Source organism: Procambarus clarkii, chromosome 59 (assembly GCF_040958095.1).
Source record: "Procambarus clarkii isolate CNS0578487 chromosome 59, FALCON_Pclarkii_2.0, whole genome shotgun sequence".
In the NCBI taxonomy this organism is placed as follows: Eukaryota; Metazoa; Arthropoda; class Malacostraca; order Decapoda; family Cambaridae; genus Procambarus; species Procambarus clarkii.
Window position 1 is genome coordinate 17,910,631 of NC_091208.1, and position 27,872 is coordinate 17,938,502.

Genomic DNA, 27,872 nt, shown 5'->3' on the forward strand with positions numbered 1-27,872 from the left:
ATACTCATAACCGAGTAATATGACTGAACAAATATTTTGTTGGGGAGCCACAATAATGAAGCCATATGGAAAAGTATCAAGTATAAAGGGCCCGATAAAATCCTTACATCACATGCAAATGTAAAAAAGAAGCAATATGAATGAAAGAATTTATTACAAATAGGCAAAGTTCTACTTCCTATATTTCTGTTTAGGCATTTATTCAACTGGAAAAGCAAGAACTTTTGTGATAGTTACTTCCTATAATGAAATGAAATATTAATATCACAAATATGGGAAAAAGCTTCATTCTAAAATAATTTTTCCATTTACTTATCCATGGTAGAAAAAAATATGCATGATACTAGATCTATGCACATAACTTTTAGAAAGCTGTAATTCCAACAAAAAAACAGATTTCCAATGTGTAATGCTTAGATAATTTGTACTTGTGTGTGTAAACTAACTATAGCCAACAGCAGCACATATCGTAGCAGCAATCTATCCTTTTGGTACACCCTCAATGTGGAACCTTAGGATGACAACTCAAGTGTTTTCATGACATGATGGCAAGTTTAGTTGATATCTTGTTTACAAAATCAATCTGCAAGGACAATTTACAGTTACAAATATAAAAGATAAAATGCTCTATTAAAACTAAATTCACCACAGCCATCATACATGATGATATTTAGTAAAGATTTAAGTTCCAATTAAACTGAAAACCAAGAAACCTACTCTTGCACGTTAGCTTGTTCCTGTAATATAACAGATATAGATGTGGTTCCAAGAAATCTTGCAATACACTCACTTTCTCTCTACTTCACAGGGCAGTGTCAAGTTTTTAATAAAATAACAAGTTACAGAACTTTTACACTTGGTACACAAACTGCATAGTCACGTTTAGTTCTGATAAATTAAAATCAGAACTATCATTTTCATACGCTAGTAAATCCACAAGAATTATGCACACGGCAAATCCTGTGTCACATTCAAATGAGTACTTAAATTACATTCTTACGCACTTGTACTTGAAAATATCTGCATAGGAACGCACATCATGCCAAGCCAGTGGCAGTTACCAAGGATGCAGGTGCACTGATTTATCTCTAGATTCTTAGAATAGAGATGCTGTGAGAAAAACACTTGTGCTAAAGACATCGTCATAACACAATACTAATGTGTAACCGCGAGGTGATCCAAACTATCAACGAAAGTTAAAATATAAATTTTAAAATACGTTCGGCAAAGTGTTCCCAAAACGTATTACCTCGGGTTTAAACCTAAAAATAACAAAACAAACTCATCATTTTGAGCATATATTCAAAAATTTTAACAGATATCTTTAATTTACATATGAAAACTGGGTTTCACCACATGTACACAAATGTACATGGACTGATGTTTGAATTACTGGAGGTGTTCACAGTTAACCAAAAATTAAAACAATTTACTTTATATATCCTGCATATCAGTAATACATTACAAGAAGAATGAAGTAAGCAGGGATTTACCAGATCAATATATCAACTTCCATAGCACCTGTCAACACTCCATAAAAATTGGGTACTATAATAATCTTTTATCTAACATCCAGATCTAATAAAAATATGGTTTAAAATAAATTCACCAGAATGTTAACTTGAGTTGTAACAGTTAGTTCTTTGTTTAAAAATTACTTTTTTCTTGTTCATAATCTTCATAATCCATTATGTTTCAGCACTAACAAAACACCTTGGGTCACCTTCAAACATTCTTCACCCTAAGGTTTCACCTTGACATAACCTAAAAACTGATAATTTAGGAATAGGTCTTTAAGCCACATTTCACATCATCCAAAAGCAGTGAAACACTCGACAGTTCAAAATGACATTCACTTCTCACCGCTGAGGCATGATGCACAGAACCAGATTGCTGGTCTTCAAGTCCGTGTCCCATAAGGTCACTCACATAAAGGTCTAGAATTAATACCCCACCTCCCTCCCCAGTTCCCACCCCTCAAAATAAAATAGAAAATAAAAATCTCCTATGAAAAAATGGTCATTATTCACCATCACTTTTGACTTTCTTTTCATCTTGTGTAGGTCTGTCATTGCCCGCCTGTTCTGAGTTTCTCTTACTGCGTCCAAATGATTGCACTTTCAAATCTTTGAACTTAACAATGATACAGGTCATATTGTCACAGCCAGTGCCATCCCCATGGGTGTCCGGAGCAAGGCAGTGATCAAACAGCTGTTGGAAGAAAACAATGTTTAATTTCTAATAAGAAAAAACTGATTCATAGGGTAATAAGAGTGGCATACTGGAAGATCTATTGAAAGGTAGTGAAATAGCTCATAAGTCTAATCAAAATTTTTATAATGGCATTAAGGGCTGCATAACAATTAAATTTCAGATGGAGTAAAACTTCACACTGGAATTTGATTTAGAAAACCATAAAATATACCTTTAATAAACAAATCCACAAGGGCCATGATGAGGGTTCGAACCTACACACGGGATGTTCCCAGCTGCACCTTGGTTAACTGTACCATGACACGGTAAAAGAATTGCAACCTGGGAGTGATATTGCCCTCACTAGGATCCCAAAGAATATACCCCCAATTTTTGGGTATACTTTTAATAGCTAATCTAATACTAACAGACTTGTTCTAATGGATTGATTTGCACCAGACCCCTTTGGATGGGTGGGGGTAAATAATACTGTTGCATAGGGAGTTTGCTATTTATAGCAATTTTATTACTTGCTATTAATTTATAATTGCAAATGAGGTAATGTGATTTGTGAACCCCACCATGCCAAAATTTTTTTTTTATTTTACCACTCCCCACTGAATTATTATACAGTTCAATTCAAGAGGCTACTATATTTGACCTGTTACTTATTTAAGAAATACACTGAATCCTCTAAATTGTTGCCACCACATTAAAATGGGCTGCTGTCTTGAAGCAACAATAAACAAATTTAATTTATGTAAGAAAATGTAGTTTGAGAGCTTACAGCAAGAAAATTTTACTCGTTAACTTTATGCTCAGTGTAATTAAATGAATATATGTATATTTATTTGGAAATGACAAATATTTCCAAATACATTTCCAAATATATTTCAAAATGACAAAATACTCTGGGCCCCTTAAATTGTCTTCTTTCAGACAGCAAAACAGTAAGATTATATACAAAGCTCTCTTTCACTTAAAATCTGCATAAATTTTCCCCCATATTAGATCTATACACAAGGGTTACACACCATGATCGTGACGACCTTCCTCATGATCCCATCAAATATTTACTTAATATCCAGGGAGTCATTGCACAACTCTAAATACACCTAACTTAATTATGCCATTATTTCTTACATATGTACTGTTACCTACATCAAAACTGAACCCTCAATATAAAACAGTAAAGCCAACTACAGAATGAAAAAGCAACATAAAAGGTTTGGGAGTAATGTCATAAGACATTTTAAAGACCACCACAAAGTAGCTGGCAACTGAAACAAAAACTCAAGTTGGACAACAAGAACCCTTTGAACAAGAGATGCCATACCAATGATACGACACTAGTGCTCTCTAGGGTGGAATGTTGTACAATATTCCCATTCGAAGCTGGAGAAATTGCTAATCTGGAAAACGTGCAAGGATGTTGTACTTCTAGTCTATTCAATAAAAATATAAATTATTGGGACTGCTTAAAATGTTTAAAAGCTGTATTTCCTAGAGGACACATGGGAGATGTATAATAATTTACACTTGGAAAATACTTTTAACACACCCCCTTTAAACATGAGCATAACTGGCCAACCCTTCATGGCACTTAAGAGAATTTGTTAACTCTTCCAAAGAATATCACTCCCATTATTTATTAAGTTCCCATTTGCTCAGAAATAAGTCTCCTTGCTACACTTCCAAAAGTTTTATAAATTCCAAATTTGGTTTCTAGTTTTTCCTTTTCTCGTTAAAACTAACCTTTTGCATACCTTTTGTTCTCAAGACTAATTTTCCTGCATCTCACTCCTCCACTTTGCATTCATAAAATCTACTTAACTATCAATTGGTCTTGCCACTACCAAATTATAGGAAGTTCCTCTCATTATTTTACCCATTTCTACTGCAAATATAGAGCACACACCCCCACCCATCCACCCCCCCCCCCCACACACACACACACTTTGCCATAAAGACTTAATCTACAATATGTGAACACAGTATACTTACTTCCTCACAAATTGCCGATAGTTTCTTATCCTCGGAAAGTCTCTCCGCAACAAAATCACAGGCTTCCTGAGAGGAGAGGGAATTCCAGATTCCATCACAAGCAACAATCATAAAACTATCTTTGGGTTCCAAAGTCATAGAACGTACATCAGGTAGAGGGCTGATCATCTGTTCTTCAGGGGTCAAATTTTTGCTTTGTTTATACCCATGATCACCTGTAAAAAAAAATATATATAAATATATATATATGGAAAGTCAATTTTAATTATGTATCATACATTCATGTCAAGCATATACATTCTACATGTCATATGTATTGTATAACCTATCTGCTTGAACTAAACATATGTATCCTGGCTTCCTGGTGGTAGTAAAAGGTAGGCCTGCCTGTTATCTGACCTCACCCAATTACCTTATCACTACCACACTCACAAATACCTGTTTCACATCATACTTCCCTTTGGTTTGAATGATACCAAAAGGGGAGGGAGGGAATTATCAAGGAAAAGCTCAAATTCATTCCAACTATATAGCACTTGGAAGGGGTCAGGATAAGGATTTGGAACGCAACGGGGGAAAGAAATGGTGCCAAACTACTTTGATGGTCGGGGATTGAACACAGACCTGCAGGAAGCGAGACCGTCGCTCTAGACAACCCAAGTGGTTGGGAACCAAATGGAAAATCAGTTTCGTATTTAATTCTTATAAACAAAATTGCAGTTCCAGTGATACCATAAATAAGTAAATAAATTATACTGTATATTGAAAAAAACAAAAAAAAATTTGTTATTTCTAATATAGGATGTAAGTTCTGTACTCTAATTAAATATTATGCCACAATTATTCCTAACACAGAACATCAAATACATCCAATAAGGATACTACTAATTTTTTTATTTAATTTTTCTATTTACTCCATTTGTTATGCCCAACCACTTGGGCTGAATGGTAGAGCGACTGACTCACTTAATGCAGGTCGGCGTTCAATCCCCGACCGTCCACAAGTGGTTGGGCACCATTCCTTCCTCCCTGTCCCATCCCAAATCCTTATCCTGACCCCTTCTCAGTGCTATATAGTTGTAATGGCTTGGCTCTTTCTCCTGATTTCTTTCTGATTGACTTTCTCCTCCCCTTTCTTCCCTCCATTTATGAAAAGGGGTATATCTTTTCCCATTCTAGTAATCCATGAAAAATCATTACAAACGTTAGTTTAGCTAAACATTTTCTTACAAGTGAAACCAAGTCTTCAGTCTTCAAGTGCTCCTTAGCATTTTTTTTAATCCAGAAGAGGAAATTTTAGCATTATGCAGAAATGCCAGACATTTGGATCATTATCTAACAGTGTAGTTACAAATCAAACCAAATTACCCATAAGATTTAACAGTATAGAAGTTGTTAAACACACTGGGTAAAACTAACACTTTAGCATTCCAATGATGCTAAAGCACTTAATTCAATCTCGGAATTTCCAAAAATCACTTCTGTAACATTTCTACTTGCACTTTCATGACTAAACTGTTGAAATACATGAGCAGTGTGGGAAGAGCTTATCATGGGACCAGCCAGAGATCACTTCACCCAACCACCCCATCACTCAGGGGCAACAAATAATGGCTCTGTCCATTTATCTTTCAACTCTGCTTCACAAATAGCATTTATTTTTTCTGCTAATGCTTCCATGATCTTGTCATAGTGGCTGAGAAATTGTGAAAGGCAAGATCTTCCCTCCTTAAATCCATATTGACCTGAATTGTGAAGTCCATTGTTCTCGATAAAATTGGAGATTTGCTTCCAAGTTACTCTTTCAAGAATTTTAATTACGTATGATATTAATGCAACTGGTCTATAATATTTAGCAAATGTATTTAGTATTTGGCTAACACCCTTGTGTAGTTTAGCTATACCTATTAATTTAAGTGCTTTGGGTTTCTTGCATATTATATATATATATACAAGCTTTTCCTCCATAATGCAGTACACTGACTACTCAAGCTACTGGTAATTTACATTTCTCTTTAAATATAGAATTTCAAAAGATAACACAGAAATCACACTAAGGTGATATATATATCAATGCAAAAATCAACTGGAGCTTGAGCCACCTCAGAGCTCTGGTTGACTTTCTCATTTCATGAGAGAGGGCCCAGGGCTCAGTGTATGGGCATGTCAATTTCTTTTCAATGTCTGCTGTGCTTGTGTTAATATCAGTTAAATATCATTCACAGAGAAGCTGTCCAGGTTTTCAATTTTCATGTTTACTGGGGTGCAAAACACATCAAAACAAAATATATATATATACACTTAAAACAAAAGGGCAAAACATTGTTTTTTAAGATTCCACTAATTTCTTTGTCATCCTGTGTACAAGCCTTCACTTGTAGGTATAAATCCAATACTGGAGTTTTTTTAAATTATGATTTTGAATGTGCAAAAAATTTTTCTTGTATAGCTTTCCATTCCAATTGCATTCATTCAGTCTGGTATGACTGCTTCAGCTAATGTTCTATTTTTTTCAACCTCGCTGATTAAATGAAATGTTCTTTTTCTGGATATTTTTGTCTGCTAAAGCAATTATTTTTTTCCATCAATGGTGTCTGAATTATCTAAGTTGGTTCTCTTTTTGATCAACCACAAAGGAATATATTTCAAGCAGATTTTGAACACTTATTTGTTTATTGCTCGAGTGTTTTAGTACGTTAAGACTTTTTCCCATTAGATGTTTGTGAGTTCGTTTCCTTTTTTGCCCAGTCAACAATCCTCCCATCATTAAAATTAAATTTATACAGTAGTGCTACTTGGGCACCATTGCCTTTAGACATATTGCAAGCATTAATGTTGGTTTAACCTTCAATAAATTTGTGAACAAAGTATGTAGTACTGATGAGATGTCCTGTAATATTTCTTCGTTTGTGAATATCAGAGCAAAAGTATTTTAATTCTTAGGTGGCCCTTATCTGCTGGCTGAGCAAAAATTTGTCACAGACTAAGTAGTTCTCTGACCTGTGATTGGTTACTTCTGGGCTGAATCCCTGTTATGTTATCGTTTGCTATTCTCCACCTTAAACTGGGTAAATTGAAGTCTCAAAGATAATATCTGGTACTAGGTTTGCTACCTTATTAAAGCTATGCTATATTTTGTTTATATGCTCTGTGATTCCTCAACCATAGCATCTATAGTTTGTATAATAGATTAATACCCATGTTTATTTTCTACAATTCCAAGTACTTCTACTAACTCATTTGTTGAGTTAAGCAGCTCTGAACATACTAGGTGCTCTCTAATGTACAAACCTATTTATACAATATACTTTTAATATACAAACCAATATACCTGAGGGAGGGGGGGCGGGGCTGTTTATTTTTATTCCTTGTATAATGACGAAGATAAACGAGGTTACTCTTATTTATGTAATACGGTACAAAATGTAAAACAGCAATCCAGCCAGAGGCTTAGGGTCATACAGGAATACTATAATTGCCTCTACCATTCACCCCTCACAAAAATCAATTGCTTAAGGCCTATCTCCATAAATTACAATCACTTAAAAATCGGTAATCGAAGAATAGACGGCATTGTCAAGGCAATTCAAAACATAAAAATGCCAAGCCAGTCATTCGAGTGCAGATGAAACCCAAATAACCAATCCAGTTACCTGATGAACCCAGACAAGTTTTACTGTAATACAATATCACTAACCAATTGCTCGTGACAGGTTGAGCCCTCCATTAACACGCCCATCAGCTGTTACTCTTCCACCAGCCTTGATAATTCGCGCAGCCTCTGGGTCATCTTCAGGTTTGTGATCAAGACTCATCTCTATGGCCTTTCCATCTCTTGATACAACACATCGGGAATCACCAACATTGGCTACGTACAGTTCATTTTCTTTAATAAGTGCCACACAAGCTGTACAACCACTGTCAAACCCAGGCTGAGGAAACCATAAATTATTAATATTGAACTATGAATCATGTAATAACTTTTAAATCACTTTGAAAACAAAAAAAAAACAAACATGGAGTCAGTCCTTCAAAATTTGCATTTGTTAAGTTTTGAACATGACATTTCCTCAGTTATCAATCCTTGTAACCTATGCAAAGAACAGCATCATATACTAAACAAAAAATATTTGAATGCAACAATATAGAACACACGCTAAGAAAAGTTCACTTCAGGATTCTGTACAATCTTTGTAAAATTAAATTCAAGAATTTAATAAAAATGAATGATGAAATAGCTTGTGTCTAGCTTTTACTGAAATAGTCCCTACCAACTTGACCTGTATGTGTTTTCAGGTATAATTGCAAGGCTTTGGTAGCCTGCTCAGATGTCAGATGACCAGTATTTGCTAACCTAGCAAATACTGGAATCTGAAAATAATGATGGACACCTTGATTTATGTAAGTGACCACAAAGAGAAGGTAGGATCAAACAAACTGCTACAAATATTAAAAACCAAAGATGACTGCACAATACTACAGGAGTAGTAGTCAAATTGCTGGCTTTTATGCATACATCTTGACAAGTTCTAACCAGATCAAAACAGTCCACAAAAACACACAAGTGCCCTTGACTAGAACTTTGCAATATTTTCAATGTAAGCAAACTCGACCACTTTTTACTACAGAGTTATCCATTCAGTCGTATCCACTTTCTATCAATGGATTTACATTCAAGCAGGATTCCCCTGCACTGGTATAAATTTTGCTCGAGACTGCCTCCATGTTTGTAAATTAATGGTTTGTGGAAACATTACATTTTGTTAAATATTTGTTTAGAGAGTTAACAATAATTACTGTTACCTAGTTCACACACACATCTACTGTATTTATAGTCGTCATTCCTTGCATTCAATACCACAAAAAGAAACCAAAATGAATTAGGACAATTTAGGAACGAGACAAATTTACAAACATGATTGCATTGAATGTATCACAACCTTCCTAAAGAGACTGCTGCAGTTAAACCCTGTGCCTATATTTTTAGCTCAATAATTTAATATGATAGTCATTAGAAACACCCATACAGTACCTCCTCTTTCATATTCATAGCAAATTCTGTATAGGGATCCTCATCTTCCTCAGGTTCAACATCCTCCTCCTCTTCCTCCTCACTTTCCTCACCTTCAGCATCTTCCTCCCCCTCTTCCTCTTCACTGGAAGTAAAACTATTTATTTACATGAGGATACAATATATGGGTAAATATATAGGTTAGGGACTAACATATTACACATGTTACTAACAGTCAAATTATTTATTTAGATGAGGATACAATATATGGGTAAATATATAAGTTAGAGACTAATATTACGCATGTTACTGACAATACATAACAAAGTGACAAGTAACTGGATCTGTCATTTTTATTCCTTGCCAATAACATAGTTTAAGGTTTTCCTCAAGGTTTGCACCTAGTTTTAAAATGTGCGGGTGAAATTCAAAGTACAGTACCAAGGTTGATTAATGAGTATGTGACGATCCTCAGTGGTCTACTGCATTCTCGGCTGCAAGTCGGACTTTCTCCGACTAGTGATAAAGATTGTTTTCTTCAAGAGGGGAAAACAAAGTATTTAATGCAATGATACAATTTTCTGGGTAGCCTTACTCTCTCAGGTGTTTGCTCACAATTGCTTTGCTAAAAAGAACACAATTACAAGTACAAAGACTGAAAATGGCTTACCCATTGGCAAAGCAAGCAGAATGCCAGGGCATGGGGTGGGAGGAAAAATTGAGGGTTTTCAAGCACAAAGAGCAAAAGGCAAAACAGCCAAGAGTGAGAGACCACCACACAGGTGACAAGGCAAATAAAGTACCTGTCAAAAGAGCATGAGGGCAAAGTGCACACTCCCACCTAAAGAGCAAACAAACTAATCGAAACGACCAGCCAAAGCACCCTGAAGTAGAAAAATCAATGCCAAAGAAATAGTTTCCCACAGTATCTGACATGAGAAGCAGTAGCGCTCACTCGAAAAATAAAAACCAGTATTGAATGAAATGTATGAAATGTCTTTCTGGCAGGGCCTCGATAGCTCCTCGAAGCCCTCATCAAGATGGCTTCCCTCTACTGATTTATATCGGCTACAGGAATCCTGTATGACCTGCCAGGGACCAAGTCAGAATTCTGTCTTCCTCCCCCCCCCCCCACCTCAGAGGGACAGGGAGCAGGGATTATGATCTCCCTCACAGAAAACATCCAGAAAGGGAACGAAGCAATACAACTGCTAAGTTCACAAAAAACAAAAACACTGAAACAACCAAATGGCTCAAACAGGCTGTTGCTTGGAGCAGCTCACAGGCCCACATATCCATTACAGCCTGGTTGGTCCAGCACTACTTGCAGAAAACTGTACAGTTTTGTCTTTTAGAATTCCACTTTTGTTCCCGCAATAGTAATGGAATAGTTCATACCTCTCAAGAGGAAAGTGGACTAAACAACAGCAAACCCCATGGTTCAACCATGTCAAGAGGAAGAGGAGAAGACAAGAGAAGCATGGAAATATAGACATGGATACAGCAGCAAATACTGAAGTGGTAAAGATGGCCAGGAAAGAGAACAAAAATTAAGAGGGCAGCAGGACAGCAGTTTGAGAATGCATTGTGCAAAAGCAAAGAGCCAACCTAAGCTCTTGCACAGCCACAGAGGAAAACAGTGGTATGAGAACAAAGAAGAATGGGTAAACTGCATCTTCCTTGACTACCAAAAAACTTGAAAGTTCACTAAAGACTTCTCTCTCCATACTAGATGGAGAGAGGCTGGGGTATCAGGAAAGGCACGCACACAAGGGTCAGTCAAGAGACGACATCAGGCTGGAAAAGAGCAGAAAGTGGCATTCCACAGGGCTCTGTCTTAAGACCACTGTTCTCTTTAATACATATAAATGACCACAAAGAGGGACAGTGTGTGTGCATGTGTCAATGTTAGCATATTTTGCTAACATTGTTATGTTAGCAACTTGCTAACATAAAAAATACTTGCCACATTAACAAAGTTTATGTGGCAAGTAAGAAGTGAAGAAGAGTATGGGTGCTACAAGAAAACTTGTAGCTAAAAAACAGTAGCTGTACCACACTCCTGACAATCTTCAGGAGTAAGCAGATAAATGGCTGTTGGAATTCAATCAAAATAAATGTAAATAAAAATGGGCAAGGGAGACAGGTGACCTGTATCTAACTACACCTTAAAGGAAAGGCAATTACAAGAAACACTGGTAAAAAAAGGCCTGGGAGTAGCCATCGCCAAAATCTTCTATGAACAGGATAACATTGACAGCATATGGGTAGTTGGCAAACATAAGAATGTTACTCAAGAATCTAAATAAGGAGGTTTTCAAGTACATACACATTGCTTGTGTAAAACCATTACTCGAGTATGCAGCATCAGCATGGAACCTACACTTTGTTAGGTATAAACAACAAATTTACAAGGTTCAGAGGTTTAAAACTAGCTTAGTATCAGAACTGAGAGGCCTCAGCTATCAGGACAGATTGAGAAAACCCGCCCTCACAACCTGAGATGAAAACAAAGGATATATGATAACTATATATAAGATCTTGATGGGAATAGACAAAGTGGATAAAGGGAGCCTATTTAAATTAGAGAGGTAGGACAAAGGGACATTTAGTGGATGCTCGACATGCAAGCAAGTCGAAGAGCTGCAAGAATGTTCTCGATTCTTGTATGGATGGACCGATGGTTAGCAATTGAAATACTGTCCAGTGAAGGCTGTTGAAGCCAATTCCTTCCACAACTTTCTATTCAGGGTTCTTGCATCCCCCTGGCTCATTGGTAGCCCCCCCCATCTCTTCTCCTTTGGAGCTTTACATGCACTTGATTGGCGAGCAGTGGGTGTCCTCATTCACCTCCACTCAACGCCATTTAGTAAATTCCATTTACTGTATTTACTACAGACACTGAAAATTCTATTTTAGCCACTTCCATTTTAGAGGATAGGAAGATACCAAAATATTCATTTAGCACAAGCATTACTATTATAATACATACTTTTCTATTTTAACTCTCCTTGCTTACCAAAATACCCACCACTAACCTTTCACTTTTAACCATGAAATTATTTTATTAGGTATATATAAATTTATATATATAAATTCTTATAAATTTGTATAGAAATTTATAAAGTGCATCATGCATTTTAATTAGAAACACCTTTCCTCAAATTCCAACTAGATTTAACAAACTCTCACTGTGATGCCATGTTCCATCAGTAAAATCCCCCTTCTTGATAAGGTTGACTCATCTAGGCTCTTCACATTTTACCTATCACTGCCCAATTACATTAAACCAGTTCCACAATATCCCCTTTTTGTAATACAGTACAGTAGAACCTTGGTCGACTAATGCCCCTTTTTACAAATTTTTCAGTATACGAGGTCAATTTCTTCATAAAATTTGACTCTGTATTCGAGTTTGTTGATACATGTATGGGTCGACGAGCACTTGGTTCTGCTGGGCGCAGGGCGAGGTGCCCTCAGTTTACCAGTGTATCCCACCTAGTGACGACCACGCTTGAATTCTGTGAAGATTTTTTGTTTTTTCTACTTTTTCTTATATATCTTACCATGGGTTCCAGGAAAGTCAGTGGCAAAGTTCAACCTACAAAAATAGTTGAAAGAATGACAAAGAAAAAAAACGGAGATCATTCATAGTGAGAATGTGATGTCCAAGGAGTACCGGACCAACCGGGCTGTGGTGGATATGTGGCCTGCGGGCCGCTCCAAGCAACAGCCTAGTGGACCAAAACTCTCAAGTCAAGCTTGGCCTCGGGCTGGGCTCGGGGAGTAGAAGAACTCCCAGAACCATCAACCAGGTATCAACCAGGAATGTCCCACTACAAACGAGTGTTAAAACATAAGGAAAAACAAAGTGTCTATAGACAGATTCTTAGCAAGACAGGAAAGCAGTGAGCCACAACCAGGTCCTTAGTGGTATGCCTGCAAAACAGAGTAGGAGTATTAATGTACACCAGAAATATCACTGCTGATGTTGTATAATGAAAGGGAACTCCTCTTCCAAACACAAACACCTCTCCTCCTCCTCATCGTCTTCACATACATACGCCAACAAGAGTCCTCCATAAAGGTAAGGTATCCGTATGGTAAAAAATATTTGTAGTACATGTATAAAATGTAAGTTAATATTTTTTGGTGTGTGGAATGGATTAATTCAATTTACATGATTTCTTACGAGAAAATTCGTTTCGGTGTATGAACAGTCTCTTGGAATGGATTAAATTCGTAAATACTGTAATTATCAAAGAAGGCACCAAGCCGGGAAGGGATTAAATTCGTAAACTAAAGGTCCACTGTATAGGCATAAACCATACAATAAGCTTTCAAATTTTTAAGGGTGCTGGAAATATGTATAGACTATCCTGGCATTAAGCTAACCAAACAAACAGCAGATGGCACCAGGAAAAGTAAACAATCCCGAGTGCTTATGGGAGAATTTGAAAAATTAATATTCATAATAACAACAGTATTGTCATTATGAATATTTGCAGTCTTGACTGTTCTATAGGAATGCCTGTCATATCTGTTAAAAATTCCAGATGCTCTGAACCAATAATGTGCAAAAATAATTATAACTGCCCAGAGCAAAAATATAAATTAACAATGGGGAGGATTTAACAAACCAAAGCAAGAGTGCAAGGAAAGAAATTAATACTTATGCCAGAGATCAAGTCCCAGAACAGGATAGTAATTCAGTGCCCCAAGCAATAGGAAATAAAAACAGGATATAGCATAGTATTAACCTCTTGAAAACTGGAATGAAATAGTTAGATCAGACCACCATACGGCTGTAATAACAGTAGCCAGGAGAAGACCCATCAATAGAAAGGAAAATTTTATTTTATATTCACCTGCAGTAGTGTTTCTATGTCATGCTACTATATTATAATACATGCTTGCAAATTTCATGCTGATAATTTAACTCACCCGCCCTCATCTTCGAAATTATCATCATCCTCCTCTTCGTCACTTAGGTCCTCCTCAGACGCGCCCTCCTGAATTTTTCGGTATATCTCGGCAGCTTTAATTGCGGCTTCCCTTCTTCTTTCTTTTGCCTTTGCTGCTTTCATTGCTTGTACCTCGGAATTTTTCAAAATAGCTTTGCCTTTACCACCCTTGTGACCTTTGCCACCTTTACCTTTTCCTGCTTCCTGCTCTTCATCACCATTTACAATTGCGTCACCATTTTCAACAGTACACTCCTCTACTTTGTCGTCTTCTGTATCTGATTTAGTTTTCTTTGTTTCTTCACCATTGGCCTCACCCCCTTCACCATTTACCATATGTTGTGTGTCTTCTCCATTCATCTCAACATCAGTCTCGGTTTTAGTACCATTTTGGTCACCATCACAATTTGTTTTTGTATCCTCTGCACTGTGTTCTTTTTCATCTGAGACTGAAGATTGTGCAGCTGTTAACTTTGGCTCCTCATCTTCAAGATCAAGTTTTATTGGTTCTCCAGAATCTTTTGGACCACTACTGCTCTTTGCCTTCAGAAATGGAGAAACTCCCTGAAAAAAATATTTATAAAATTAATGAAAATTAAATTTATGAACAATTGTAAGTTATTGTATAGTAGAACAAGTCAACAAAATTATAATTTTGCAAAATGTACTGTTAAAACTTTAGTCCTCTAAAAATTAAATATTGAGGTTAAAAAAAAGCAGAGTGGAATCCCAGATCACACCTGACCACATTCAAACCCAGAGCAGAACGAACTGGGACCTCCACCAAAACACACACAACCCATACACAGAAAACTTGGGAAAGTGACAAACCCAGGCTTGCAAACATCCAGATTGGCAGGAGGCCCAAACCAGCCATTTGTGTAGGTAAGCCATAAACATCTTAAAGATGCAGCTATATAAATAAATAATTAAAAAATAAATAAATAAATAAATAAATATCCAGACTAAACAGGGAAGAACTGCAGAACAAACGGTAAACCAGGAAATGGGAAGCTTTTCATCTCATAACATACCCTGACCAGTACCCAAACTTCTGATGAAACAGGGCATGCCAGAATGCATCAGAGGTCCAGGGACATCAACCGTGAAAATAATGCCTGCTGCACCATGAGGACCTGAACCAGGGTGGTAATGGAAGAGGTCAGTCCTGGAGCGAAAAGAATCTTATCCAAGACTACAAGAACACACACCATAGGGTTGAGTCGTGCACAGGGACCGAGAAGAACTAGAAGACGGGGAGCCTTGAGACCAACCCAAAATGCTATTAACAAAATGAAACGTGGACAAGAAACCGATCCAGGGGCCCTGAAACTGGAGGGGCTGCAGACCACTACCCCCACAAACCTAGGGAAACTACCCAGAACAAATTACACAACACTGTACCAAAAGAGTTGACTTCCAAGAAACTGGTCCACCAAGGAAAACCTGCCTCAAGCAATAAAGAAAGCATAAACAAGCACTGCATGCCAATATGCTAGACATGCCACAGAGAAGTTGACTACCGCCTCCCAATGAATGAATAAAATGTAGGACAAGATACCCATTGGGTGCGCAGAAAAGTCGGTATAGCTAAAGGATAGTCGGTGAAAGGAAACGTCGAAGGTGGAGAGATAGAGCCAGGGCTAAACCCAGCTGCACAGTAACAGAGGCTCTCATCACCGGGCCAACTAGGCAGGGAGGCATGGTCTCTTAACAATGGCAGCGAATCGTAGACTGCTGTCCTCTTGAGTGGTGGTGATGTCGTCTTTCTTAGATGAAGCTCTTCTTTGGTGATGCTGAAGTCTTCTGTCTTCTGTGAAGGGCATGGCATTCAGGAAAAAACAGGCAATATAGTGAGTGTCCCCATACCCCCTGAAGAGGGGGGGGATGGAGGTTTTAACCTATCTTGTGGGTGATAATGGCTCTATTTTTCCTCATTATTTTAGCGTGCTTAGCTTGTTTATGTCTCTTTGCAACCCTTACTGCTGGTTGAAATTTGGACAGTCGGATGTGCTATGTATGAAATTTTCACTGCTGCTAGGGTCGTTCTTTTCCTGTTTTGCTAGGTTACACAGGTCCCTCTGGGCGATGGAGATGAAGCCACATTCTTCTGGTGTTTTAGAGAGTTCCACACGGACATGATCGAATACCACTTCTAGTATGAGTGGAGATGGGAGAATTTGATATGTCGGTTGCACTGTTAGTGATGTTGGGAGTCTTACCGAGTCCTCTGCATCGTCCGGATGAGAGTAGCAGTTCCGTCCTCTGGGGCAATGGAAGGTCCCCTGGTCTGGATCTGTTGTGGTGTTTGCTATTGGCTCTGGGCAGGCATTTGGATCTCCTAAAGAAAGGGGAGCCTCTAGGACAACGCCTCTGAAACCAGCAATGCAGAACAGTCGCAATACCCAGAACAGAACAGCCCAAATGCAGAAAAGTGCAGTCATGTGAACACAGGAACCATGAACCTCAACACCCAAGGCTCCAGAAGCAAAAACAAGCAACTGCATACACACACACACACACACACACACAACTGTTGTGTTCACACACACAACTTCCTCCACACCCTTTTGCTGAACACCAGAGGCCCAAGACTGTTCAACACGCTTCCACTACACATAAGGGGTATAACTGGCCAACCCCTCGGTGTTCAAGAGAATTTGATAAGCACCTCTAAAGGATACCTGATCAACCAGGTTGTGACTCATATGTCAGGCTGTGAGCAGCCTTGTCCAACAGCCTGGTTGACCAGTCCAGCAACAAGGAATCCTGGTCGACGACCAGGCCACAGGGTCGTTGAGCCTCTGAATCACCTCAAGGTAGCCTCAAGGTCAAGGTAGGTAGCCCTCATTCACTTGGGTAATTACCATGTGCACACACTACCTCCCTGGCTGCCTCTTGCCCTCATATCAACTGTCTTAGTCTACTAATCATCTATTCATTCAACATACAGAAACCAAAAGGCACGTTGAATGAATGGAAGGATAAGCATGCTTCAATCCTACTATTCACCGACTTACGCACATCAGGACTCTGAAAATTTCACGTGTTAGAATAGTTACATAACAAGACAACAAGCTTTTTATATTACTAATATCTATTGTAGAAAGCTTACTTGGTCAATATTTGCTGGCTGCAGTTACCAAAATGCAATATTTTTCATGAAATCACTTCACAAAAAGAACAAGACATGTCTGAGGGGGAACGAAGCCAGTCATCATATGAGGTGCTGACCCAGATTTCCTCAACATTTCCTCTAGGAGATGATCAAAACTGACATGGCACATAAAATGCCTTCAGAATGACAAAACAAGTCATTTAAAATGCCATCTCCTGATTACCACACTATATAAATGTCAAGTATTGCCATCCATATTACATGAAAACTCACCTTTTCTTTCTTATCTTTTTTACATCTGTTAAGTTGTGGGTTTTCTGCATACTTGGCAATGACCTCATCAAGAGGCATCGTTGCCTCACGATATAGGTTGTCCACTTCTTCACTTTCAGATTCAGAATTGTCTGAAATAATTAAGAATATCTATATTTTACAATTCTGTAAAATTAACAAGATTTGTAAATTTTTATTTATGGGGAAGAAAAAGAATTAATGGTAACCAAACATTTAAGTATACCCTCACAGAAAAATTCAGTCACACTGATGCCGAAACTGGTTATCAAAAAATGATCGGACAGTGTACTGGACTGGCTTTAAGTTCGTTAATCTGAATAATACTGTATGGGGACAATCCCAATCAGAATCGCACAAGTATTTGAATTGGCCAAATTTCAACATAAATGCTTAAGTTTTTAATTTCTTCATTCCATAATTAAAATGGAATTACATAAACAGGAATGTCAACTTTACTTGAAGGTGTTAACAGCTGTCCTGATCACTGAAGGACTAATTCTGTACATAACCTTACTAAAATTATTGTACTATACAAGTACGTGGCAATTACTGCTCTTTCTTTTCCCCCCCAAAAAAAACCTAGCTACATAAACTGTCGAGAGAGACAAACTGCCTGGTTGGTTAAACAGGCTCGAGTCTAGCAAGATACACACTTCAAACACTATGCTCAATTACCTTCTTTCCCCATCTGGGAGTTTATCGCCTGACACAATGAAAATGATTGCAAAAACCATAAGACTTTTTAATATTTAACTTGACAGAAAAATAAATCCAAATGTTGGGTACAGTCATTTGCAATTTTGTTGCATGACAGAACCCCCTCCATTACACCACCAACCCTCATTTCCATCAAGCCGTCCCCTTCCCAATTAGGGAGAAAATGGTCATGTACCAATCATGTAGACAATGTGGGTCACTGATGCCATGCAACCATACCCACCCCTCATTTTCCCAGTGGCAACACTTCCAAGTCTTGTCACACTGACCACCAGCCACTCCCTGAGCTGACACCTTTATCTTGCCCCCCAGCCACTCCCTAAGCTGACACCCTCATCTTGCCCCCCCAGCCACTTCCCAAGCTGACACCCTCATCTTGCCCCCAGCCACTCCCTAAGCTGACACCCTCCCCTATGGCCATTCCCTACCCAAGCAGCCACAGCCACTCCCTACATACACACACACACATTTAAGCTAAATAAACAAAGATGCCGAAGAAACAAGAAAATTCACTTTTGCAAACAGAGTGGTAGATGGTTGGAACAAGTGAGGTGGTGGTGGAGGCCAAAACCGTCAGTAGTTTCAAAGCGTTATATGACAAAGAGTGCTGGGTAGATGGGACACCACGAGCGTAGTTCTCATCCTGTAACTACACTTAGGTAATTACACATGCGTGCGCAATCTACAAAAGTGGCAGCAGGGAAACCCCCTCAATTATAGACCTTTATCATTGACAAGTGTAAGTCAAAATATTGGAAAAATTAATTAAAACTAAATGGGTAGAACACCTGGAGAAAAACAATATACAGTAATATCAGACAGGCAGTATGGTTTTTGATCTGGGGGATCCTGTGTAACGAATTTACTCAGTTTCTATGATCGAGCCACAGAGATTTTACAGGAAAGAGATGGTTGGGTTGACTGCATCTATCTGGACCTAAAAAGGCTTTTGACAGAGTTCCACATAAGAGGTTGTTCTCGAAACTGGAACATATTTGAGGGGTGATAGGTAAGCTTCTAACATGAATGAAAAATTTTCTGACAGAAAAATGAGGGCCATAATTAGAGGCAATGAATCAGATTGGAGGAATGTCACAAGTGGAGGCCCTTCAAGAAGACCTGGACAAAAGTATATGGAGCACCATTTGGCAAATAAAATTTAATGTAAATAAATGCCATGTTATGGAATGTGGAATAGGAGAACAGAGACCCCACACAACCTATAAATTATGTGGAAAATCTTTAGAGACTTCTGATAGAGAGAGAGATCTAGGGGTGGTTCTAGATAAACTATCACCTGAGGACCAAATAAAGAACGTTGTGCAAGGAGCCTATGCCACACTTTCTAACTTCAGAATTGCTTTTAAATACATGGGTGGCGAAATACCTATGAAATTGTTCATTACTTTTGTTAGGTCAAATCTAGAATATGCAGCGATTGTATGGTGCCTATATCTTAAGCAGCACATTAACAAACTGGAAAAGGTGCAAAGACATGCTACTAAGTGGCTACCAGAACTGAAGAACAAGAGCTATGAGGAAAGGTTAGAGGCATTAAATATGCCAAAACTAGAAGATAGAAGAAAAAGAGGAGATGTGATCACTACGCACAAAATGGTACTGTAACAGGAATTGATAAAATTGATAGGAAAGATTTCCTGAGACGTGGAACTTCAAGAACAAGAGGTCATAGACAAACTAACTAAACAAAGATGTCAAAGAAATAAGAAAATTCACTTTTGCAAACAGTAGTAGATATTTTGAACAAGTTAGGTGAGGTTGGAGGCCAAAACCATCAGTAGTTTCAAAGAGTTATATGACAGTGCTGGGAAGATGAAACACCACGAGCGTAGCTCTCATCCTGTAATTACACTTAGGTAATTACACACACCCACTCCCGACATACACACAAATAATGGTTTCTGCAAATGACTTAAGCAACTTACCCACAGTAGACATTAAACTATTATTTTATTAAAAAAAATATATTGCAGAATTCCAGATTATAAGAGCACTAATTTAAAGCCATTTTCATTTGTGTAATAAACAAAAGCACTCTGATACCTATTTTTTTCATGAGCTTTTCTTGCACTACTGTGTAGTGAAGCTAAATACAGTATAACAACTGGCCATACAATAATACAGTACTGTACTCAAAATAGCTGTACTAATCCTACCTTCGTCGTCATCCTCATCCTTTGCACCTGCAATCTGCTTGAGGATGGTAACCACCTCAGCCTTCACAAGCGTCGCGTCAAATTCCAGAAAAGCCTCTGTAAGAGCTTGCGAAATATTGCCCTTCTGGTAAGCTGCTGACTTCTTTAGAAAATCTGGTAACTTGAGTGCCGTGTACGCAGCCACTTCGTGTCCCCCGTGCCCATCATACACAGCAAAAAGGTGAGCTTCCTTGTCAAAATCTAAGATCGAATTGTGGGCATCCTGAAAGAAAAAATTATACTTTACAGTATATAAATATCTACATATTTTTTCTACACGGGGGGTACAGGAATGGACAACTGCCAACTCCTGTTGGTAGACCGAGAGCTTTCCCTGCCCATAGCAAGCCTTACCCCCTATCTTTGTTTAACAACCACATAACCCAGTCACTGTTGGATGAATGGAGATATACAGGTGAGGATTGGCACCTAGTCAATCCTCCCCAACCAGGATACGAACCTACGCCAAATTGCTTGTGAAGCACAGGGCAGTGTGCTTTACCACACAATACCTGGAGAGGGTTTTGAGTTCTACTCCCTGAGCCAGGCCTGGGGCCAGGCTCACATACATACATACTGGTAGCAGGTTTTTATTTAAACCATGCTGTGAGTAACATTTGTGCGTCAAGATTGAATGATCCCAAAGCTAATACGCAACATAAATAAAACTCCTGTCCCCCTAAAGGATTCAAACACAGACAGCCAGGGCTCTATGCACATTGGCATGTCCAATACTTTCACCACTAGGCCAGACACTGACTTTTTATGGGTACATATTTCATCAAATCACTTCATCATGCTGGGGCCACGAGTAATATCTGTGAGTAATATTTATGTAATTTATGTGGGCATGGATCATTAATTCCTCTGAGATTCAGTAGTAGTCGGGGAAAGTTTAAAATACCAGTTTGGCAGCAGGATGCTGCTTCTGGAAACTCTATAGCTCCGCCGATAGAGCTTTGGCCTGTGACGCGTGGGGTCCACGGTTCAAATCTTCTAGAGCCCAGGTGAATGGAATGTTTATTTCCATGGAAGTATGGATGACAATTTATATATCAAATTATTAATTGGAACAGGTTCCCATAGTGACTTTGAACAAGTTTTAAGCATAGAAAAAAAACAGATAGGTCAGGTTTTAACAAAATCAGTGATAGTTTTAAGTGAATTTTTTTAATGTTAACCGATATTAGTACTGTACTGTATTTCCTTTTAATGCCCTTTTATAGGATTAGTACAGTGTATATTGTGACACTTAACAAAATAAATAAAATAAAGAGAAAAAATACAGCAAGATAAAACAGTGAATGAATAAATAGGATGAGAAAAAATAAAGAGAAAAGCAAGATAATGAGAAAGAAAAGGAAAAAGAAAAGGAATAAGAAAAATAGGAGAATGAGAAAGGGCAAAAAAAGATTTAAAACTCCAGTTACCAAATTTTGGGCTTTACAATTTTTCTATACAAGAAAAACTTGGACAATTTAGATGTGCAGGTAATAACAAAAATTACAATATTTTATTTCATTATTAACCCTGTACAGTACTTTGCTATGTGACTGTGGTGTCAAAATATGAAAGAGTTCAATTATTCACATCAATAATGTACATTAATGCTGATGCAAAATTGTTAACACTATTCAGTTGTAAGAAGAAAATATGGGAATAATTGTGATACTTTAAACTTATAGCAAATATTTGGAAATTTATTTCAATAGACTCCCAAAAAATTATTTCCATGTAACTACATTCCTAATAATGGAAAGCTTTGTCTATACAGTATAACATTAAATACTGTATAGACAAAGGTTAAATAGTTATCAACCCAGTGTTTTAGGTTTGGAGTTTATGCGTAGACATTAAGCTACCCCCATAAGATTGCAGGAAAGCAGCAAATTGTAACGTGTCCCAACTGGCGATAATTACAACACTAATAAAAATTTGGGTAATTATGCTATAAACAAATATTTGGTCAGCTACAAATGAACAGTTGTAAATGCAATTTAAACAAAATATTAATTCCTTAAAAAGACATGTCTGAGGGGGAACGAAGCCAGTCATCATATGAGGTGCTGACCCAGATTTCCTCAATATTTCCTCTAGGAGACACTGAAAACTGATGTGGCACACAGATGCCCTATCAAACTAGTCATTTTGTACGTTATCTCCGAATTACAACTACAGCAACCATGTATAGTACTGTATAATAATTTGTATAATCAAGTGGCAATAGGTATGGAATTATTTATCTATAGGCTTTAGGGTTAAGAATAGATGGCTAAATTTTTTTTATATCAACTTGTCTAGATAGCCTACATATTTTTTCATGAAAATTTCAATTTATTCAGCATGCACTTAAATTACACACAGTCAATAACCATACTGTTAAAAGAAGAAGAAACTTATATACAGTACACTTTTAAGTAAGGTTTAACACAATTCCTGTGTGGGGATTAACTGTGATGGGGGGGGGTTCCCTCAATGTTACGTCTGTATTCAGGCTTTATATTTATAGTTTATGTAAAGTAACAACCCACAAATTCTGTCAACACGTGATTCACCACCAAGCACTGCCCATCAAAGATCTTGTTCATGGTGTAACAGCCTGCTGTACAGGCCTATCTTTCCCCCCCCCCCTTCCCCTTTGTTCCATCTTCCCCTCTCCCCTTGCTTCTCCTCCCATCTCCCCCACCAGGCCATAAAACCCCTTGGAGTCGAGTGTCCTTAGGTGGTGAGACAGTCAAGGTCTTAACGTTCCCCCACTTGCCCTCTCATTCCCTGCCCTCTCCCCCCTCCCCCATTTCCATCTTCCATTCTGCTTCCTCCCTCTCCGTTCATGTACCATAGCACTAACAGTTTGGGGCAATAGCTCAGCTGGTGCCACATAACGTACCCTGCTCGTGTTACCTCTTATGTAAACAAACAAGGTCTGTTCCCTTTGCAGCTGGTGTATAGCCATTCTAGCCTATGGGAGTAAAAGCATACTTTTTCAGGTGCTGTGACCTGGGCTGTCTTTGGATAGATGAGGGTGCCCAGGTTACAGACCACTGAATGGCTGTAGACATGTGGGCAGAGTTCCCTAGGGGTAGTGCCAAGGCACTCATTGGCAGGAAAGCAGGGCCAGAGCCGAACTTTGAAATGACTGGCTGACAAAATGATGACCTTGCAGGCACGTAGCCTAAGGCCTTCTTGGAGCTTTAATAAAGAAATGTTAGTGTGCACTGGAAGGTGACTTGGGGAAGGTCTCCAAAGACCTCAGAAGGCCATCAACATCTTGGCTGGTAGTGCAGAGAAGGTAATGAGCTACTGTACTCGATTATCTTTCAACCAAACTGGTTGATACTTGGTTGATGGGGTTCTGGGAGTTCTTCTACTCCCCAAGCCCGGCTCGAGGCCAGGCTTGACTTGTGAGAGTCTGGTCCACCAGGCTGTTGCTTGGAGCGGCCCGCAGGGCCACAAACCCACCACAGCCCGGCTGATCCGGAACTTCTCTTAGAAAACCGTCCAGTTTTCTCTTGAACGTTGAACAACCGCGGACCTCTGATGTTTATACAGTGCTCTCTGATTGTGCCTATGGCACCTTTGCTCTTCACTGGTTCAATCTTGCATTTTCTTCCATATCGTTCACTCCAGTACGTTATTTTACTGTGTAGATTTGGGACCTGACCCTCCAGTATTTTCCATGTGAATATTATTTGATTGTCTCAACCTCAAACTGCCTCAACATATGATTTATTAACAGCTAGGACATATTTATGTGTCAGTTTTTAAATAAAGCTTATTTTATTTACTTTGTGTTTTAGCTAATTTTCCCCCCAAATTAATTTTGAGTCATTTAATTCCTATTACATCCTGTTTTTGGAAATTTTCCTGTTTCTCCATTCCATTCTGAGTTAAAATGTCCCATGACTCAGTAAATAAATTAGAAGTTTCCATAAATTATTCCAAGTAATTAATTTCCAAAGTTTTCCTATGTCATTTGAGTATTATTGGACAGTCTTCCCTGGGAGGTCAATAATTCAGTCGCATTTGTCAACAGGGAAGTGGTGGCAGTGTAAGTATAAGTATTATTAAGGTATAACAGTTTGGTTTCCCTTTTAGAAATCAGTTACAAGAGTTGATGAGAACATTTTTGGGTCAAAGTGGGCTTTGCAAGCTGTGTTAGGCTGGGGTATAGTCGGGTTACAATCTGGTGATACAATGTACTAGAGGAAGCAAAGAATAACATCACAGAACTGCATCAAGGTAAGCAACATCACACTTCAGATCCTTAAGTGTTCTTAAACAGATTCATTACACAACAACCCTGGTTTCTGTGCTGACCCCCTTCCCGTCCCCTCCCCATTAGCTCTTGAGCTGCATTTTCAACTAATGTGCCAAGGTACAGTAGTGTGACACGAAGGAGCCACAGGAGTTTGAGGGAAGATCAAAACTAACTACAATAACAAATATGAACATTAATTTTAAAAACCAATCTTTTGAAATTACATTACATGTATCAACATTAAAAAACACTAACACTGTCCAGTGAGTTGAAAAAGGTTTAAAATCTCTGCTCTACATAGAACATCCTGAATTGCCTTTGGAAGCAGAGGACATAAATCAAGATTTTTTGTTTAAAAGAAAAATGATCTTTTAAGAAGAATTGCCAACAAGAAACGATTAGCTCAGCTTGTTTAGCTGATATTTTATATTGGCTTTATGTATGTTTAGCCGGCTGTATAGCCGACCCAGTATTGTTTTTGTAGCTGCCTGCGGCATACAAAGACTTTTCCCCTCTTGCCATTTTATATCTGTGCATATTTTTCGCATCCTGATACTATGGCATCAGGAAATGCAGGAAATCTGTTGTTCAGGGCTTCAACAAGTGGTAAAGCCAAGAGAAAACACGTTGTGATGACTTACGAACAAAAAGTTCAGCTTATAAAGGAAGTTGAGACTGGAATTCCTAGAAGTGTTGTGTGCACCAAGTACAGTTAGTAAACCCACTGAGTGATATATTGAACGAAAAAGATAGGATTTTTGCAAGTTATGCTAAAAGTGAGGGTGATGTAGCAATGCACAATAGAAAAAATGTTAGTGCACGTATTAAAAGTGTTGAGGCTGTGGGAATGGTACAGGCAGACATGTGACTAATCAAAGAAGCCAGTGCCAGGATGGCTATTAAGGAAAAAGCCAAGCATTTTCACCAAGAAATGAAGCTTCGTGATAACTGTGCATACAGTGATGGATTGCTAAGGGGCTTTAAGGTTCGTCGTGGTATTAGGCATGTGAAATTATGAGGTTAAAACCAATCTGCTGATGTAAAAGGTGCAGAGGAATGAGTGTCAAAATTTGAGGAGATCGTGCAGGATGATTATCTCCTGAGCAAATTTATAACGCCGACAAAACTAGCTTGTATTGGCGCATGTTGGGTGGTTATACATACGCTCATCAGGATGAAAGTGAGTGTTCAGCTGGGTTCAAGGCAAATAAAGAATGGCTCTCTACTTGTTTGTACAAATGCAGCTGGCACACAAATTAAAATTACTTATGGGCAAAAGTGAAAGGCCAAGGGCATTTAAGGGTGTCAAGCATACTATCCCTGTGATTTATAAGGCTCAGCCCAGTGCATGGATGTCTAGTCATTTTTTGTGAATGGTATTCAAGTCATTTTGAACCCGAAGTGAAAAACCATTTTTCAAACCAAAGTGCATTGGTTTACCAGGGAACAGCAAAGTAGTGCTCTTTCTTGATAATAGTTCAACACAGCCACATGAAGATGAGCTAGTTAAAGGCAATAAGTTTGGTACATTTTTGCCACCCAACAACTTCCTAGATCACCCATGGACCAAGGAATAATTGTGAACTTCAAACTCCACTTCAGAAATGAGTTCGCAAGACAGTTTTAGCAGGACCACTGCTAAAGTGGTGCTGTATATGATCACTGGGATTGACCAATCTGATTGGGGTTTGTTCCCTATCGGATTGGGAATTCCCGCTTGCTTTACGAACACGCATTCGTAAACCAGTGGCTGACTATTTGAAGAAAAGTAAGACCCATTTGGAGTCTTTCTGATTAAAAATTCACAAATATCCTGTGGTAGCAGGGGGAGGCCATGCTGCAATTACAGTACCAGTACTGATATTTCCAAGCACCAACACAAGTGAAGCAGGATTCCCCCCCCCCCCTCTGGCCTTAATAAAGACCACAGAGCACTGCTGCACCCAGAGTACGACACGAGGCGAGACATGAGGTGTAAGACGCAAGGTGTGAGCCATGAGACGCAAGCCGTGAGGTGAACAGTCTCCAACGGCTCCCAATTTTGTGGAACTAGTAAGCAAGATGGAGGACATTTTTCTCATTAGCCGAGTGATGCAACATCCATGCTGAATATTCTAACTACCAAAAAAACAATTTGTGGTTGCTAAAATGTTTATTCTGAAGATTTTAAACGTATAAAAAATCACGGCATCGATCATATTGTTCGTTTCCTACTTATCTACACGCGGTAAAAAGGACTTTCTGGTAAGCAGTTTTGCGTAATAGAGAAATAGTTGGGAAGCACCAATTTAAGACAAATTATAAATTTGCACATACAGTACTGTATAAAAAAAAATAGGCGAAAAATATATTCAATGACAAAATCGCTGCCAAGGCAATCTAGACAATTTTTCCAAAAATACATGAAAGATCGACATGGAAGTTAATGCTAAAAAAATTATTATACATAAAATATATATATATATAACCTCGTGTTCCAACTACCAACGTCCTACATCTTCAAAGTCCTTCAAATTCACTTTTACAACCCATTATAAAGTTAGGAAACCCGCACTCGCGACAAATAACAATTACAAGAGAATCTTTCTCAATGAGAGGAGGAAAAAAAAAAATTGATTTGAGTGCGTGACATTCCTGCTCCCCGAGGCCGTAATTCCTGCCCCACACACGTCATTAATACCAAAATCCCCAACCCCTTGCTAATTACACCACCCTATAGGGCTCTAGAAACAGTAGATAGCTTTAGCGGGAAGAGTGAGAGCGAGGGAGAGGAGGGAGAGAGGGAGTGAGAGAGAGAAGGGAGAGAGAGAGACACAAAGGCGCGCCAAGCCGCCACTCACCTCCTGAGAGACCCGCCATCCTTGCATGGAACTGGCGCCATAACTCAGCCACGTGCCGGCCTCGTCGCTACTCAGCTTCTCCGTCACCGGCTCCGAGAGGTACGCGCCCATATTTGGCCTTCAGGTGAGCCAACCACATGTATTATAAGAGAGGGTATTAACCGGGACACACGAGACACACACACACACACATACACGACCGGGCAGTCGACGGCCACTTGCCTCACTCTCGGGCTGGGACCAACCGGCACGCTCCG

The 27,872-nt window shown here is 38.7% G+C and overlaps 1 protein-coding gene across 1 annotated transcript; it reads right to left on the minus strand.

Annotated features, from left to right (window-relative positions):
• Positions 1 to 137: 137 nt before the first annotated feature.
• On the minus strand, positions 138 to 27,866 carry LOC123768100 (protein phosphatase 1G). Its single transcript, XM_045758404.2, has 8 exons — positions 27,616 to 27,866; positions 20,479 to 20,740; positions 17,564 to 17,694; positions 14,153 to 14,736; positions 9,230 to 9,353; positions 7,895 to 8,129; positions 4,198 to 4,412; positions 138 to 2,211 (listed from the first exon to the last, which is right to left on the minus strand). Exons 1-8 carry the CDS (start codon positions 27,724 to 27,726, stop codon positions 2,023 to 2,025), a joined length of 1,851 nt encoding a protein of 616 aa, XP_045614360.1. The 5' UTR covers positions 27,727 to 27,866; the 3' UTR covers positions 138 to 2,022.
• Between the last annotated feature and the right edge of the window lie 6 nt (positions 27,867 to 27,872).